The 19516-nt window shown below is 38.2% G+C and overlaps 1 protein-coding gene across 3 annotated transcripts in view; it reads left to right on the top strand.

The window, feature by feature from the left end:
* Positions 1-19516, top strand: part of LOC150086985 (peptidyl-glycine alpha-amidating monooxygenase B-like) — a 627331-nt gene that overhangs the window by 171371 nt on the left and 436444 nt on the right. For all 3 annotated transcript variants that reach the window (XM_090372880.1, XM_090372878.1, XM_090372879.1), the window contains exon 7: positions 467-515. In XM_090372880.1, coding sequence (XP_090229006.1) covers positions 467-515 — 49 coding nt within the window. The remainder of the gene's footprint in view (positions 1-466; positions 516-19516) is intronic.

Genomic DNA, 19516 nt, shown 5'->3' with positions numbered 1-19516 from the left:
GTCTATCTTGTGAACTAATCTGACCGTTTGGTCGTCCCGGAGTATAAACAGAAAATTTATTTATTTATTTATTATTTTAGCACAGGCAGTTATTGCTGTTCTTAAGACATACATTGTACAAATAACTCACATTAAATGATTTTGTGTGTTATTATGTTACTGCTTGACTAACTATCAAATAATAAGATGCAAAGAATATATATCTAGGTGGGGGAGAGGGGATCTTGATTGTTTGATCCAGAAGATAATCTTGTGCTATTACATTATATTCTATGAAAAATGTTTTTTTTGAGATACATATTTTTACCTTATCAATGATTTCGAGAATGCATTAATTCCATAGCTCTAATAATATATGCTGTAATTATAGTTACTTTTATCTACTTTAACATTACAATATATAAATAAATAAATATATACGTGTATGTATATATATATTTATTTAAGACTTAATTGTGCCTTTCAGGAGACGAAATGGACAACAGTGGTCTTTCTCTTTACTTCACCACTGCTCCGTAAGTTTTGATTTTCAAGTTAATATGTAATTATTCCTTTATATATATAAACCCATTGTGTTCACTTTTTCTTTTTTGGCCACTCCAAAACTAATGCTGCCAAATTTTTTTTCCACTTGTGCACTGTTGCCTTACAGAATTTAACGGTGTCATGTGAAAATTTAAACATTTCTGTCAATATCCTGCAAATTTCACTACTACATGCCAGGGATGCTGTGGTCTGTGAAAATGGAGAGTAACAATGTGCATATGAAGTAGCAGTGTGTTATTGAATTCCTTAACACAAAGAATATTGCATCCATTGAGGTTCATTGGGTGCATTATTAACTTCCTCATTAAGGAATAAACTATGCTGTCCCTGTAAACATCATTCAAATTAATATTTCAAATTCAAATTAATATTTGAGTAACTAAGAGTATAAACAGTGCTTGTATATTTGCATGTACACCAATGCTGAGAGTATAGTAAATAAATGAGATAAATTTGAAGTGTAGAATTTGAATATCAAGAGTACAATGAAAAAAGATGTGGATGTATACACAAAGGACATAGTTACTATGTCCTTTGTGTATACATCCCTAGTTACTGTTTTCTGCTAAAGGGAGGCGGAACGGGTCAGTAGGGAGAAATAGACTCTGGCGGGGTGAACCCTAGCATTGTGTAACTTACCAGGAATAGCCACAAAAAAAAAAGGAATGTGGGATGAGTATGGTGTGGGATGAAAAGGGAGGAGGCGGCAGAGAGGTAGCTGATGTGCCCACCTGGGTAGAAGGGGGGTAACAGTGGGAACACCTGAGGGAGGGGGGCCCTTCCTCACCCCAAGGGGGGTAATTGAAAAGATGTGGTAGTGTCAGCCACCAGGTGAAAGGTTAGGTAGGAACCACCCAAGTTGGGGGGATAGTAGAATCCACCTAGAATGGGGAGAGAAAGGACATAAGTAGGGGGGGATCCTATGGTTGTAGATTGCCTCTCTGATGAACAAAGTGATCTCATACTGATCTGGATTAACCAAACAGTCAGTGTCAGCATCCCATGCCATTCTGTCATGCCAAGGGACCCCTTGGCATGACAGTCTTGTCTGGTGATGGGAGCTGAAAGAAACATGCAGTTTGTTCTATTCACACATCTTTCATACTTTTTATATTTTTATACTTTTTTACAATTTTCTTATTTTTAAACTCTTGTGTCTTTATATATTTTATACCTTTTCATTTCTTTTCTTTTTTTCTTTTTTATGAAAACCCCAAACACAAAAGGTATCAAAACCTATAGTACAAAACCTTAGTACCATGCATGGGTTGAGGGGGCCAGAAACTTTGCTTTAGAGACTAAACATGGGTTTCACCATTTCAAGCCTCCAATAAGCAAAGTGGTGGTTTTATTATATATGCAATATATATATTGAATGATTTATTTAAATATAAATCAGTGGTTGTAGCGGCTTGTTATGCTAAATAAGCAGTGTCTGTGCCGCCATCTATTCCTTTCTTTTCTTTTATATAAGCTGGCTAAGCTTACATTATGTCAGTGGTGTGGCTCTGATCTAGAGTACTGTCTGTTCTATAAATTATTTCTCGCTGCATAAGGACCACCGCCGTGCAAATCCTCTGCATTGGTGGTCGATCGGAGGAGGAATGGGTGGTTTAGTTCTTCGATCTTTTTGCCTTTGCGACGATTTGTATAGCGATTGAAATGCAGCGATTCCATGACCATTATTGGCCTCGTGGTCCACTGTCGATATACGGCATAATGGTCAGTCTATTATTTTGATATTTTGTTTTTTTCTTTTAGTAGTTCTTTAACCCTTTTTTGGTGATATTTCACGTTTTTCGGAACTGGTATCTTCGAGGGGGGTACCGCTAAATCATATTATAATTGGCATTATTTTAAATTTTATATCGGTTTTATTAATTGGATTTAAAGTGCTAAATTATATAGGGGATTATCGGCTACTGTTTATGTCTTATTACCTTTACTTCCCCCTCCCTGTATGGTTTATTTTATTTTACGTTATTTTTATGTTAATTTTTCACTCTACATTTTTTGCCATACTACTAGCTTATGTTTTATTTTGTTTTATTTTGAATTATCGGATATATATATATATATATATATAGCATCCAAATATTCCAGAGTTAAATTGTAAAATATATATAAAATTATTAAGTGTTACCAATATATAAACTTATTAAGTGTTATATGTAGAACTAACCGATTAATGCCATCAAATGATAGAACATTACATCGGACGTTAGGTATGTCCAAATTATATAAGTTATAGTGTAATGTAAGTCAATCCATAGTTTGAAAATCGATGTAACCACTGGCCAACCGTACCTCCAGTATACATGAAAAATTACATGAAAAATATAAAATATTAGGTTAATTAACATAATAAGCCTTACATGGGAACCCATTTTGCAAGAGACTTTGTCGAGGGCTAAACCCCTACAAAATAAAAACCCATGTTAGACTGAGCCATCGGTTTCTGTTATCATCTACCTGTATACCAAATCCAATATCCATAATAATGGATAATTCAACTAATTTAAAATTAGGTTATAGTGCAGACTATAAATAAGCATAAATCTAGCCGTCCAAAAAGGGGAAATGTCTAATCAAAATTTGTAAGAATACAGGCTGGATGATATTTAGCCCGACCGATAGCAGCAACATTATAAGCACAACTGAGAAATTATTAATATTTGCTGAACAATTTGCAGAAAAATGGCTAAATTAGCTAACTAAAGGCGAACGGAAAGCAGAGTAGTTAAAGCAATAGTACCTCACTCCCCCTCGAATTACTCTAATAGTTCGTGAGATATGAAAAATTAAGGCAAGAGGATAGATAAAAGTGAAACAGAAAAGAAAAAGCAATTTATCGATATTACATCGGATTAACTGGGAGTGTAAATTCCCGACCCTAATAGTAGGGATCCTGGTTAAGTAGTAAGAGCCGGTAAAATATATCAATAGAATGCGAAAAGCAACAGGAAAAAACGGAATGGCTAATTTCTAAGAAAATTTACTATAAATCTAACGTCAAAAATTAGGTAGTGGCTAACATTATATAAAGCTTTAGACAACAAAGGAGGGAATGCCCTTAAACAACAAAGGAGGGAATACCGTAGAACCGGTATGTTCCCGTCAAAGAATCTACATTACATACATTACCGTAAGCCAAAGGCGGGAAAAAAAACTAAACGCCTGCAGCAAACGCACAAGACGTTTATAACTGCCGCGTATACTGCGCCACCTACGATTTGTCCAATAATAGCCAAGTTAGGGATGACCTATAAGTATGAAAGCGCCCTCTGTAGTAGAGAAAACAAAACCAATAATTCTCAGATGTCTAAGAGACATCTTAGTAAAAAATGAATTAATTCCTACTGTAAAAACACATATAGGTACCACTTTTCTAAGGCGTAAGCTATATATGGCGTGTTTATGCAGCAGTACCTAGTATGTACATATATACAAGGGCTAATTAGTAAACAACTCGCTCCATAGATACTGATGTATAAAAATCGATACTTCTTTTAAAAAACGAGAAATTATACCAGAAAATAATTCCTTTAAAACAGAGAAACTATACCCCTTACGTGTAATTCAATTTTAATTATGCCTAATAGCTTCCATGGTATCCAACTGGTTTAGATCATTGTGGTATTGTTTTTGGGCTATTGACAAAGCAGTACTAATATGTTTCATAATGAAATTATGTGGGAAATCGTTATCTAATAAATTGTGCTTAAGATCTATCAGTGCGTCTATAACATCACTTTTATTATTACAGATATATAATCTTCTGATACCTTGTGTCACTATTATGTTTTTAAGGATACGTATTGAGATATTTGTACCCCAACTGGTTAGGTCTATAGTTTTGAAATTAAATTTTTGCGTTTGTCAAATACCTTGGTAGTTAGGTTATTATTCTTAATATGAATGTCTATATCCAGATATGCAGCTTTACCAGAGTCACACTTGTTAGTGACCTCTAGAACCAAATCCTGCGGGTAGTGCTTAACTGCTTCTGTATGAAAGTTAGTATAGTTGAACACAATTAAGTCATCTATATATCTGAACATATTAATATCTTTATTGAAGTTATTTTCAAAATGGTGTAGATATAGATTGGCCATAAGACACGAGCTACTTGCCCCCATAGCTATGCCAGTATGCTGTATGAAAATATTGCTACCATTATAAATATAGCTGTTGGAAATACATAAGTTGAGTAGGTTATCCCAGTAATTACGTTGGCAGGGTAAAATTTCGCTATATTCTATGAAATAATTATTTAAAACCAATTTTAAACCATCATGCGGGATGCTAGTGAATAAGTTTTTGAAATCATATGTATTTATGTGTTTGATGTTATGCTTATTGTTCTTTATAAAGGTTAAAATAGGTCTTATTACTAATAATTCTAGTGAAATTTATAGCTTTGAAGATAATCCTAAGCAGTTCTACAAGCTTACAATGCGGGACCTTTGAGTAGCTATTTCTACATGAGGTTATAAATCTGAAACTGATAGGCGATTTATGAAACTTGGGTATACCATACAAAAAAGGAAAATTAGTGTTGTAGTTATTAAGTTTTAACTTTTTTTGTATAGCTAGTATCTTCTTGGTAATAGTACCAAGGTTACTGTTTGATCTAGTGTATGTAGCACTGCTATGTAGTTCATTGTATAACAGTGAGGCGTAGAATTTTTTGCAGATGAAACTATAGTTATTGGCAGCCTTATCTATAGTAGTTATGATAAATACATCCTGTAAATCCTTTAATTTTCGTTTGATTAACTGCCTATTATATCTTTTGCTATCTCTATAGGTATGTTGCTTCCTATGTAAAATCTTCCTACATATATGTTGATTAAGTTCGCTAATGGTAAGTACCAGCCAATTATAGAAGGCCTCTAGTGGTAAATTATACTTATATGCAAGTTTAAGGCAAAATTGCATAAGGTCAGAGTGTAATTGTTTGGTAATATAGTTGGCATTAGGACTGGTATTAGGTCTGTATTTAAAACCATGGGAAAGTACTGTTCTCAGTTCCTGGTGCGGAATCAAGTTAAGATCACCTGTAATTACATGCTTATGATGCATATCTACATAATCATGGTATTGTGGCAAGTGGCAGTGGCAGATAGCTTCCTTGTAGAAGTTATCTAAGTTGCATGCTAGCTGTTTATAGTTACACGCCGTAAGTCCAAAAGGCTTATTGTAACTGAACCTAGTTACTATATTGTTATTTTTGAGTCGAAAATCCTTAATATGTTTATTTAAGATATCCTTGAACAAAAAGCTGTCAAATATAATATTGCTGAATTTAATATTAATATAGATGTTATCGATAACAGGTTTATTATCCAGCCGATATTTAAAGATATCCTTAAGTAAGTGGTCTAGGTGCTGGTTACGGTGTAGATATGTCAGGTTCATTTTTTCTAAGGCTTTAAGCTTGCTATGCTTGAGTCCAAATACTATATCATGTATGCGTTTTATATTTATATTAGGTTCATCCCATGCATCCAGTACTTCAGCAAATCTGCCTAAAGTATGCTTAGTGTATATAAGATTGCCGTTACCAGTATTGTTATAAACTTTGCTCTTCTTCTTGCTACGTGGCAATTTATAATGGGAACTATTTGCCATACGAAATAGTTTATATACACATGTATCTAAACTACCAATGTTATAATTACGTCCGTTAAACAAGCTATTGAGACCATATGGGTAAAGGGTTTTATATTTAAGTATATTGCAGTTTTCACGATATAACCTAATGCTGTGCTTATTTTCAATTTCTAGTATAGTGATAGTAATATTATCGAAGCTATGTATTTGGAAGTGCTGCAGTTCAATGTCATTTTTGTTAACAAATTTATTAATATGTGATCTGTGCCCATTAATTCTAATATGTAATTCTCCTCCAGTTTGTCCAATATATTTGGCCATGCAATTATTGCAAGTAATTAGATAAATGGCTCCCCTAGCATGGCAGAAAAAAGGATCGTCAGTATTATGTGAGACATGTTTAATGTTCATAGCAGGGCATGTTTGACATCTAATATTATTGCATATTTTGAATTTTAAGTATTGCTCCGATGTATAAATCTTCGTGTCCGAGGCTAAGTTAGTGGCTATATTATCCATAGTATCATTGATGGTATCATTGAGACAGTTACTTGGTAAGCCCAACGCATTAGATGCAATCTGGCTAGTTTGGTTACTTATCGGATCACCCATAGCCACAGTGGAATCCGCGGTACAGTTTAGCCTACGCGACCGACGTAGTATCTTATGATTATTCGAAGTGTAGTAGCTCATTATAGTATTAAAAGGTGACAATATCTAAAATGGGAAGTACAGTTAGAAATAGACTACGTGTCATACCAAACTAAGAGTATAATAACCTGCAATATAATAACATAATATCCTGATAAAGCAAGATCAAGTAATTTAAAGTAAATTAATTTAAAGTAAATTAAATTTACTGATGATAACAGAAACCGATGGCTCAGTCTAACATGGGTTTTTATTTTGTAGGGGTTTAGCCCTCGACAAAGTCTCTTGCAAAATGGGTTCCCATGTAAGGCTTATTATGTTAATTAACCTAATATTCTATATTTTTCATGTAATTTTTCATGTATACTGGAGGTACGGTTGGCCAGTGGTTACATCGATTTTCAAACTATGGATTGACTTACATTACACTATAACTTATAATTTGGACATATATATATATATATATTGCATATATAATAAATGTATATTGCATATATATATATATATGTTTTTATACAGGGTGTCTCAAAAATATGGGTACAAACGTTTAGGGAAGGTAGGTAATATCTAAAGGAATGTGAATCACATAGGAACCCATAACTGGAAACGTCACGAGAAAGTAGTAGCAGAGGCACAAGAAGCAGAAATGACACAAGACAGTATTAAATGTCAAATAAGACATTTATTTGACATAATATTTACAATGGTGTATGAGATGGATGCATTTCATGATGTTACAACAGATACTCGAAGGTTCCACCATGAGACGCGATGCATGCCTGACACCGACGCAGCATGGATTGGCGGACACGGTCAAACACACCTGAAGTTTCTTTGACAGTAGCAGCAGCGCAGACGAGTCTCGCCACGAGATCCATTTCCGTCTCCACAGACGATTCATACACAATAGATTTAAGGGCCCCCCCCCCAGAAAGAAATCAAGGCTCGATAAATCAGGTGAGTGTGGGGGCCAGGCAACGGGTTCACCCCGGCCAATCCATCGATGCCCAAAACGCCTGTTCAAATGGTCAAGAATACACCTTCCATAATAGGCAGGCGCCCAGTCATGTTGAAACCAAATGTTGCATCTCACATTTGCTGGAACATCATCAAGTGACCCTGGTAGAACTTGTTCAAGAAAAATACGATATTTAGCGGAGTTCATGTGGGATGGTAATAGATATGGGCCGACTAAGCAGTCACTGACCATATCTGTCCACACATTTATTGCGAAGCAATGTTGTGCCGCATGGGGGTGCACACCATGTGGGTTGTCGTGAGCCCACACATGAGCATTGTGCTGATTGAATAAGCCTCATCCGTGAACAAAACATAGGCTGGAAAATTCAAGTCTTGAACACTTTCTTGGAGAAACCACTGCACAAAAGCCACACTTGCAGGATGATCTTGGGGGAGCAATAACTGAACCCTTTGGAGATGAAAGGGGTGTAAGGAATCGTCGTGCCAGACACGCTGTACACTGCAACGAGACACTCCTAAGGCAGAGGCAGTGGCACTGGTGCTGGTAGTAGGATTATTCTGGACGGCATTCAACACAATTTCTTCCATGGCGAGAGTTTGCATTGAACATGGTCTGCCCGCACTACTCCTGTTACCTCTAAATGACCCATAATCGCACAAATTTTGATGCACACGCTCAAACAAACGTGGTCCGGTACATGTCTGTCTGGGAAGCATTCTCCATAAATTCGTTGAGCGGCTCGTCCATTGCCCTCTGCTAATCCATAAGCTAGGTGCATGTCTGCCAGCTCACAGTTCGTATATCGATGCATGCTCTTCATGCGGCGACTACTACTTGAATTAGTAAACCAGAAATATTCCCTGTCGCGAACTGATGAACAGCGCAGTCTACTGACTTACAGTGATGTTTCCGGTTATGGGTTCCTATGCAATTCACATTCCTTTAGATGTTACCTACCTCCCCTAAACGTTTGTACTAATATTTTTGAGACACCCTGTATATATATATATATATATATATATATATAAAATAGATACAGTATATAATACCAATGAATTAAAACTGTAGAAATAGTGGGAAGATAAAATAAATTGGATATGTCAAATGCACCAAAGCATGCAAAGCAGCAGCAAAGAATGCAAATGTATATGTATTTCTGTATAGCAATAAATGAGTTACACTGCAGGCAGAAGCCAAAAGCAAAGATAGCCGAAATATGAATAAAACAAATAATTAAAAAATAGTGACCTATAAAAAATTATAGGTCACTATTACATGAAAATAAAGGTAATGGTAGCTGGCATCAGATAAGGGTGGGCAAATTTTGATATGGTTCAAAAATGGGAAATAAAGCAAAAATGCAATTAAATCTGATGTTAGTAAAGGTAAAAGTTGATACATAATCAGGTATTTCATCAGGGGACTATACCTGACCATATATCAAAAGACTGCATTTCTATACTTGCCCAAAACTGAGTAAGAGAAGAAAATTTTGAAAATAAAGCACATAACATCGAAAAGCAATGCATCTCTCACAAAGTATGGACAAGGTAGTCCCTCGCAGTGTTTTCACGCTCTGGTGCATTTGTTATATCAAATGCACCAGAGGTTTCAAGTTACTAATATTATATTTGATTTTATATCAATTTAAGCATTAGTTATCTGCTGCTTTGCACAATGCTATGCTTAATATACAGCCACCTCTGTTTTATTTTTTTCTATAGTCTTGTTGGTTGCACTGTGTCATATTTCTTCATTTTTTCTTCATCTAAAATTCAACGTAGATTAATTTTAACGTTGATTCATTATATATTGTTTTTCAAAATTGATTATAGAGGTCACTGGTTGTCTTTTTTTCAGCTCTATCTCACATTAGTTTGATTACTATATTAATGCATAGGATTGTCCCTGTTTGTTTCTGCTGTGATTACAGCCATCATAATGACATAGGTGTTTTTACACTGTCATTTCCAACCCTTTCTTCTCTATATCTCAGGTATAGACTTCCAAATTTTTAATTTTTAAAATTTTTAATGCTTTTAATTTTCATTTTAATTTTCGATCTCCTTTTTTAACTTTCATTATGTTGGCATTTGGTATTGGCGTTAACCTTTTATTGTTTGCTTCTATTCTTATTGTACTTAAAATAATTTTGTATCTAGTTAATCTTACAGTAACTTTCTTTACAAACATTTCTTTACTCCCCATTTCTGACAATTCTCACAATAGCTTTCCAGGATTTTTTTTCCCCCCCCTTATAAGACAGGTATATTCATTCCTATAGGTTCTATAAATTTCTTTTAGAGCATTTACTTCAGATTCTGGGCAGGTTGATCTAGCTCTTTGAAAATTTTTTCTGGGTTGTTGGACCTTTCACCAGAGGTTTTCCAGCTTGGGGCACCACCAAGGAACTGCATTTTTTCTCAGTTTACACTTTTTCATTACTTTTTGTTATGTGATTTCTGTTATTTTTGTTACATCATCATCTGGTTCTAAGTTGTTAAAGGCTTCTGCGGTGATTTCTCATAATAAGGTATTTATTGCTGCTGTGAAGCTGTCCCAGTCTGCTTTCTTTATATTATATTACATTATGTCATTGTGTGGAGGGGGATGTGGGATATGTCTGACTAAGTTGAAAGTTATAGCTCTATGGTCAGATGTGGTCCATGATTCATGGACATGCCAGTCTGTGAATTTATGTGCTATTGTTACATTGATGTTGCTCTCTCCATGAATATAACTAAAGGTTGGTAAATGATTTGGTCTGTTTAATACCACAAATGGGGTTGTTGCAATGAAGTCTTCCAACAGTTGACCATTGTGGGTACCAGTTCGGTCATTACTATGACTATGCCATAATCTGTACCTACAGTTGGCATTCGTGAAAACTATTATTCTTTCTCCAGGTAGTAGTGCATGGGCATTTTGGAGATAGTGTATGATTGGTGTTATATCCTCTACAAGTCTACAGTACAGGGAGATGATATGAACAGATCCAACTTGGGTGGTTACATGAGCACAAGCTGCATGACTGTTACATAGTTTACTGTGTAACAATGACTATTAATGAGTTTACTTTTGTAACTATGATTGATTCATTTCTGACTATGAATGACAGCCGTCCAGGTGGTTTCAGTAGTGTTCTCTAGAACTCTGTAAGAGCTTGGATATCCACGAACTCTGCCCCCATGGGTATAGGGCATCTGAACTGCTAGGATATGAATATGTTCTTTCTGCATTTTTAATTTTATCTGGTCTACCTAAGCTCTTTGAGCATTCGATTATAAGAACTTCAGTGCATTGTGTCCCATTCTGGTGTTTGAACTATCTATAATTAGTTCTCGCTTAGAGTTGTTTCGCAGCTTTTAGGTAGCCGGGGCATTTTGAGTCCCTGATGGAATAGGTATATTCTAGCCCTGTTGTTTTACAATTGGCACATTTAAGAGGTTGGTTTCTGGCTTTGCATTGTTTGAAGTCATGCCCACGTAAGGCATAATGACCATATCTGGTTTCGTTTTCAGTACGTGTGTATGAAGTATGCTCATGCCTCATACACAACATTTAAGAATGGGGAAGCATTCACGGTATCTGTGGCTTGTCCATCCAATATAAATTCTTTCTTGGGAGGCGTGTTATATATAGCCAGTGTAGCTTATGCACCATTACACACACACACACACACACACACACACACACACACACACACACACACACACACACACACACACACACACACACACACACACACACTTTCTTGGGTTTTAAATTGCTTCCCAATCTGGGTGATACCTGTAGTACCCAGTTAGGTTTAAGCGGATATTTGATGATTATTTCTTGCTGGACTTCTTCTTTAGTCAAAGGTTTTTCATTCAAATAGTTCCTCCATGATATATTCTTTAGCATGGGTATTATCCACATCAAAGACAAGTATGTTAGTTCCTTGATCCTTTGGCTTTTCAGAAATCAGCTCTAGATTTGTGTTATAATTTTGGCAGCATCCTCTTTGTTGACTGCTTCTACTATCACCCCATTATTTCTAATCTTTCATATGCCTTTGATCTTTGCCTGATTGAAACGATGCTGTAGATTTTTGTTAACTGCAGTTTTAACTACATCACTTGAGGTCATTTGGCTGTTTTCCATTGCTCTTATGATTACTGAGTTACTTTCCTTTCTTTCTGTAGTTTTTGTTCTCAAGTCTGGTTGGTCTTTAGTAGAAGGTTTCTTTTTCAGGATATTAGCATAGGTGGTAATACTCTTTTGCCTTTCAGCTTCTTGGGCTTTTTTTATGTCCAATTTTGCCTTCAGGACCTGGTTCTCAACATGGTTCTCAACTATGCGGAGATGTGGGCACTAGGGGTTCCCACATTTCCGCATAGTTTACATGCTCATGTGATACAGTACACTGTACAGGCCAGAGATTTAAGTCTATGGATATTGTGGTGTGTAGTGTCGTGCACCGTTGTTCTTCTGGCCATTTAGCCGCTGGACCCCTGATGGGTTCCAACATTGCCCACACTAAGCCCTGTGGAAGCAGACCAGGTACACGCGTAATTTGTTTTACTCTGGCAGCCCCTGCCACCTAATTTCTGAGATTTCAGTGGCTAGGGCCTATATATATAAAAAGAAAAAAAAAAATGGGATATAATGCTAGAATTGGAAAAGCCGAGAATGGTGAGCATGGTTAATTTTGTCATATTTAAATTTAGACGTGGGATGTGTTCTACTCTGTCTGTACACTAGCACACATGTGGGATGTGTGCTAGTGTACAGACAGAGTAGGGGAGGGAGACTGGAGGCTGGGGGAGAAGTCAGAAGTATGGAGACGAAAGAGAAGATGACCCCAATGATTTCCACTGGGGCATATGTATGCCCCATCAAGAGAAAGTGGGGGGTGGGCAGAGAGGTAAAGAGACAAGAAATCGTTCCCCCCACCAGGATAGGGAAAGAAAGTGGGCAAGGCTAGGTGCTCTGCCCAGATTGCCAATTGGTGAGGTGGTAGCTTAGCTGCAGTCAGTCTTGGTTGGAGAGTGTCCGTTTTTGTGATTTCCTTGTCTTATCATGGTAAGAAGACAATGGGACTTCAGTCTTGGCTTTGTCCAGCAAAGTGGATTTCACAAGTTGTCCAGCCTGGGCTGTCAATTGACGAGGTGGCAGCATAGCTGCAGTCTGATTGGAGAGTCCGCTTCAGTGTTCATCTTGTCTTATCATGATAGGAGGAAGATGAGACATCAGTTTTGTCTTCAACCAGCACAGTTAGTCACATGCAGTTTTGGTCCTGATGGGAGAATGTCTAGTTCAGTGTGTTTTACATCAGATCTTTGTAGAGGAAGCGATGAGTCTATTAAGTTTTTTGATCAGATTTTTTCAATCATGAGATAGTAGTTGTTTCTTATTCAGTTTTGCCAGTGTTGCTGTTCAGGCTGAGGTTCAGCACAGGGTTTATAGTAATGAGGTTGTTCTGGTCTTGCTAAGTGGTCGCCAAGTTTCTTGGTTGTGGTAGGGTTCAGCGCCTTGCGCAAACTTTGTGAATGGTTGTAGTTCTGTTCGTCATCAAGTAGGCAGTGTTCCCGGTTCCTGGGATTGTATTGGAGCTGATTGATGAGAAAGGCCCGGAGGTCTTCGTACAGATGGCAGCCAAAAATCAAGTGGTCCCAGCTTTCTTGGGAGCCACAGACACATTTTTAGGATTGTTTTTGATGGGTAGCATCAAAAACAATCCTTAAAATGGTGAGTTTGCTGTGGATGACACTGTGTCCTGTTAGAAGATAGGTAATTTGTAGTCCTGGTGAAAACAGGTTAGGGACTTAGGAAATACTCTGTTGATGCCCGGTATAAATTTTTGAGTTATTTCTCCTTTGGTGGAGGTTATCCACCTTTCCTGCTAAATTTGTTGTAGGTAGGTCAGAAGTCTTCTTTTCTTGCTGGATCTTTTGCTTAATGGATCTGTTGTATGGTTGATATAAGGTCCCTCCTGAGTTGGTAGAGCATTCCAACACATGCAAACTCCAGGTCAAGGGATAGCACCCCTGCCAGTATCTGCAATGCATGTGTGCTAACCATGTTATACGCCTGGGTCTGTTAAGGAGGATTGACCTGTGAATGGACTCCAGTTTTCTCTATTTGACTACAGTGGAGGCCTTGTAAAACCACGCCCAGAGTTGTGATTGCAGGAATGAATACGACTTTATAAGAGCCAATGTGCGTTTTTTTAACCCCCATCTTGGCGGTTCACCCTGGCTACCATTCCCACTTAGGTCCTGATCTTTATTTTTATATAGTTCAGATGTGGGAGGAAGGATAGGTTTCTAATCTTTCAGATACCGAGATTTTTTGTGTGGGAGGGGTTGAAGTGCTAATAACTTATTGTTAATGCTTTCTTTAAATACCTTAGCTTTAGAGAAGTCTACAACACTTATTTTCATTGATAGTGTTGGTAGCTCTTGAGTTCTCAGTTAAAGTTGCATCAATTTCGTTAGGTTCACTATACTAGCACATAGACCGTCTAAACCTCCTTATCTAATGAGTTATCAACTTCAAATTTAGTTACATCTATCACACCCAATTTATCACTGAACAATAAAAGGAATTTCAGCTAGGTAGCTGTTGTTCTCTATGCCATCGGCACGGGCGACACCATTGTCTGCACCATAATGATAGTGCAGAGATGAACTCTGGTCAGAAATCAGCGAATGCACTGTGGGAATAATTAAAAAGCGCTTACTTGGATGCAAAAGAGGTTCTGCATTAAATGCAGTCCAAAACCTTAATTATTTCTATTTCTTGATCTCCAATACTCAACCATAATCGTCGTCTTCTGCTGTATATATTGAAGTTTTCTTTGTTCTCCCCTAGGGAGGAATTCTGCCTTCTACATCAAGCCAATCTCGGCTATAAGCACTGGGAAAGGAAAAATGATAGTTGGAGTGTGTTATAGGCCTAATAACTCCGATGACTACAATGACTAGCAAGACTTTTATTAATTTATTGGATAACTGTTATTTACAGCAGCATGTTAGACAGGCAACAAGACAGGCAAACATAGGCGCCTCCGTAGCCAAGTGGGCAGGAGCAGCAGTGCGTAGCACACGCTTCTTGATTAGACCGGGGTTCGAGCCCGTGACCACCAAATACGGAGGATGCGGAAAGTTCAGGGAATGACCACCGCATATCCCTGGAACAATATGGCCTTAGTTGCTAATGCTCCTAAAAAAAAAAAAAAGAGAGAGAGAGAGAGAGTAATATTCTTGATCTGATTATCAGCAGTGATTATTTATGCATTAAGAATCTGCAGATAAGAGAACCACTAGGTGGCAGTGATTACTGTGATTTGGGATTTACTTAAAGATATAACTATCATCAATGGTAAAAGGAGGAGTTTTTGCTTTCATACATGTGACTACAGACTCAGACAGTTTTTATCATCAGTTGGTCTAAATGGATATCAGATAAATTGATGAAACTCGTTGTAGAGAAGAAAAATGCATGTGATGCACATAAATTATCAAGCGATACAGAAGCCTATAGTAGATATAAACTAGTCTATAATCAAGTCACAAAGGAGGTTAGGTAAATGAAGGCAGATTATGAGAAAACTATGGTGAAGGATGCAAAGAAAAACAGTAAAGGCTTCTTTACTTATGTAAACTCTACAAGGAAGGGGATGAATCAGTTGGTCCACTTGATATCGATGGTTTGACTGTTCATGATCCTGCTCAGCTTGCTGACAAACTGAATGAGTATTTTGTACTTACATTCAAACATGAGGAATTCTTTAGGGAAAGGGATGCTGGAAGTTTATCAAACTCTAACAGGAAGCTAAATGATCTTGTAATAACAGAGGAAAGTAGAAGAAAAATTGTTGAAGTTAATCCTAAGAAAGGCAGCTGGGTTGGATGGGTTCTGTCTAATTATATCGAAGGAAGTAAGCAAACCCTTAGCCATAATTATGTGAGAATCCTTAGATTCAGGGGAGGTTCCTGCTGATTGGAGATCTGTGAAAGTGTCTCCAATTCACAAAGGGGGAGATCAAAGGGTGACACGAGTAATTACAGACCTGTTAGTTTAACTTCTGTTCTAGGGAAGTAATGGAGTCATTGATAAAAGAAGTAATGTAGTACCCAATCAAATTTGACCAATTTGATTGGGTACTACAATGTGGTGGTGCCTCCGTAGCCAGGTGGGCAGGAGCAGTAGTGCATAGCACATGCTTCTTGCTTAGACTGGGGTTCGAGCCCGTGAAAACCAAATATGGAGGATGCAGAAAGGTCAGAGAATGACCACTGCATTTTCCCGGAGCAATATGGCTTTAGTTGCTAATGCTCCTAAAAACCAAACAACAACAACTACAGTGTGGTCATAAAGGAACTTGATGCAAAAAATAATTTTGATATCATGTACTTGTATTTCAGGAAAGCTTTTGATATTGTTGCACATAAAAGACTGCTGTTCAAATTGGAGCATTGTGGCATTAAGGGCAAGTTACTGCTATGGATAAAGGGATGGTTGAGTGGGAGAAAACACAGTTATTAATGGACATTGCTCTTCGTGGACTAATTTTATTATTGCAGTCCCTAGAGTTCATTGTTGGGCCCATTATTGTTTTCTATATTTAACAATGGTATTGATGAAGACATATCAAGCTTGATGTCCAAGTTTTCAGCTGATACAAAGGTTGCACAGTGATGACAGTATACTACTGTAACAGGATCTAGAAAAGTTAGGCAGATGGGCTGAAAAATGGAAGTTGAAGTTTAACTGATAAATACAAAGTACTGCATTTTGGTAACAGTAACCCCAGAGTGACACACCAAATGTGTGGTACCACACTCAGGATAGTGGAAAAGGAAAAAGGCCTAGGGGAAATTGTGCAGTCAGATATGAAGTACTTTGAACAGTGCAGTCATGCTGCCGGAACAACTCATGGGGTTTTGTCAATGATATATAGGAATTTTCCTAGTTAGGATAAAGAGCCCTGATTTAGCAGAGTGGTCAGGAGCTCGAGTGCAGTAGCACACTCTCTTTGAGGAGACCGAAGTTCAAGCCCGTGACTGCTAAATGCGATTAACATTTTGTATTGATTGATTTATTGTAAACTCCACTGACCTGGTGGTCATACCTGAGTATAAACAAGAATGTTATCACTTTGTAGAAGGCAATGGTCAGGCCACATCTTGAGTACTGCATACAAGTCAGGGGCTGACATCTGGTGACTATGGGCTTGGCACACCCAAGTTCCTGAGCTGGATATCATCATCGTTCTCTTTCTTGGTGATCCATTTCTCTTTCTCTCTCTCTCACTCTCACTCCCAGGATAACTCAGGAATTTTTTTTGGCTGGTCCAGCATAAGCCTCAGTCTTCCTTGCACCATATGGCTAATAATAACAATAATAATAGTAACAGTAACAAAGCTGTAGACCGAAATAACGACTACATACCAAGTGGCTTAAACGATTCCTGGATATTCAGGTCACTGAACAGCGAATACCAACAAAGGATAAAGAATATGGTTAATACGGAACCAGAGGAAGAAGAGCAAGAAGAAATACAACCCACAGCAACTGAAGTGGAAAGAGACGAGGTCATGAAATCCAGAATATAGGACAAGTGGAAGAAGGCCCTAACAGAATTCGAAGGAATGGATCCCACAAAGACCCAAGTGATACCGAAGCAGAGGCCCAATAGAACCTTGTGGAGAGTCACAGACCACCTCAATCAGCAAATAATACCATATATTACCTTGACAACAATGTTGCAACACTGAAGGCCATCCATACAGCCATGTATTGTGCTGACAAAGCAGCCAATAATAGGCTTAATGGAAGAAAAACGAGAGACCAGCAGCAGAAGAACTAAAAACAGAAGCAACTGCCAGCTTGGGAAAGAAGACTTCAGCAGTAGATAGAAGAATTAAGAATCAAGATAGGCCAATTGGTTGGAAAAGTGAAGAGCATCCTCAAGAGAAACAGCGTCCATGGCAAACATGAGACAAAAAATCAGATAATAGGAGCGTACTTGGACACACTGAACCAGAACTTACTCACACTCTGCAAGAGACGATGCTGATACAAAGAGAGCTACTAGAGGAAAATGAACAATCGAATCTTCGATGAGGACCAAAGAGGCTTCTACAGGAGTCTTGGAGAAGATGGGAAAGAAGAGAACGAACCATTCAACAGAAGATGATTGAGGAGTTTTGGGGCAACATATGGAGCAGGGAAGTAAGACATAACAGCCGAACCCCCAGGATAGAACTAGAATGCAAGAAAACCAAGGACGTACAATAGATGAGAGACTGGGAAATTGGGGAAGAAGTAGTAAAACAGATGATCAAGAACTCTCACAACTGGTGAACTCCAGGAATAGATAATATCCACAACTACTGGTACAAGAAATTCACTTGCACAAACAAGCACCTGGCAGAGTAGTTCACCTGAATGATAAGGAACCCAGAGACAATCCCAAAGTTTCTCACTCAAGGAATCACATATCTGAAGCCTAAAGACGAAGATACAAGAAACCTGGCGAAATATAGGCCAATCACCTGCCTCCCAACAATGTACAAGATCCTGACCAGCTGCATAACCAGGAAGCTATCAGACCACTTGGAGAGCCAGAACATGATGGCCGAACAGCAGAAAGCATGCAAGGAGCAGTTAACCATAGATGCCGTACATATAGAGCAAGCCTGCAAGAAGTGCTGCAGCATGTGCACGGCCTACATTGATTACCACAAGGCCATTGACTCTGTATCTCATAGCTGGCTAATAGAGGTGCTGAACATCTACAAAGTCAATCTTATAGTGACAAACTTCCTAGGAGAAACTATGGCGAAACGGAGTACCACCATTAAGGTCAAGAACATCACAACCAGACCAATCCCCATCAGGAGAGGAATCTTTCAGCGAGAGCCCTGAGCTCACTGTTGTTCTCTCTAGCACTCAACCTGCTATCCACCATGCTCAACCACAGGAACTATGGATATAACCTCAAAGAAGGAAGGAAAAACCTGTACACCCTCACCTGCCTGGTGTACATGGATCACATCAATCTCTATGCAGAAACCGAGGAGCAACTTCAGCTAGTACTCTGGATCACCGAAGAATTCAGCAATGAAAATAGGATGGAATTTGGTCTAGACAAATGCAAGACCCATGGATTGCACCAGGGAAAATTAGTCAGCCGAAACTACCAGCTGCAGACTGGTAAAGAGATCGAAGCCATGGCAGAGGGAGAGGTCTACAAATATTTGGGGATGGTGCAGGCTCAGCAATTACAACACATGATAATTAAGGCTTTCCTGAATGAAAAATACCATTAGAGAGACAGAAGCCTGTTGAAAGCAAAGGTGAACAGAGGCAACACAGTTAAAGCCATAAACACCTGTGCAGTCCCAGTGCTAACTTACTCCTTCGGGGTCATAGCTTGGACTAGCATTGAGCTGGAGGATATCATGAGAAAGACAAGGACAATGATGGCCAAGTGCCACAAACATCACCCGAAGTCAGCCGTGGAGAGACTGACAATTGCACGGAAAGGAGAAGGAGGTGGCCTGATAGACCTCATCGAGCAACAGAAAACAGTGATTGCTAACATGAAGGATTACTTCCAGAAACACACACAGAATTCCATGAGGCCGTAAGGAAAATAGACAAGTGGTATACCCCACTCAACCTAAGTGAGGAGTCCCCTCCCAACCAGGAGGCACAAACGAAGCTAGA

Source organism: Mastigoproctus giganteus, chromosome 4 (assembly GCF_048544385.1).
Source record: "Mastigoproctus giganteus isolate SK-2022 chromosome 4, ASM4854438v1, whole genome shotgun sequence".
Taxonomy (NCBI): domain Eukaryota; kingdom Metazoa; phylum Arthropoda; class Arachnida; order Uropygi; family Thelyphonidae; genus Mastigoproctus; species Mastigoproctus giganteus.
The sequence above is the reverse complement of the archived record's forward strand: the minus strand, read 5'-3'. Positions and strand labels throughout refer to the sequence as shown.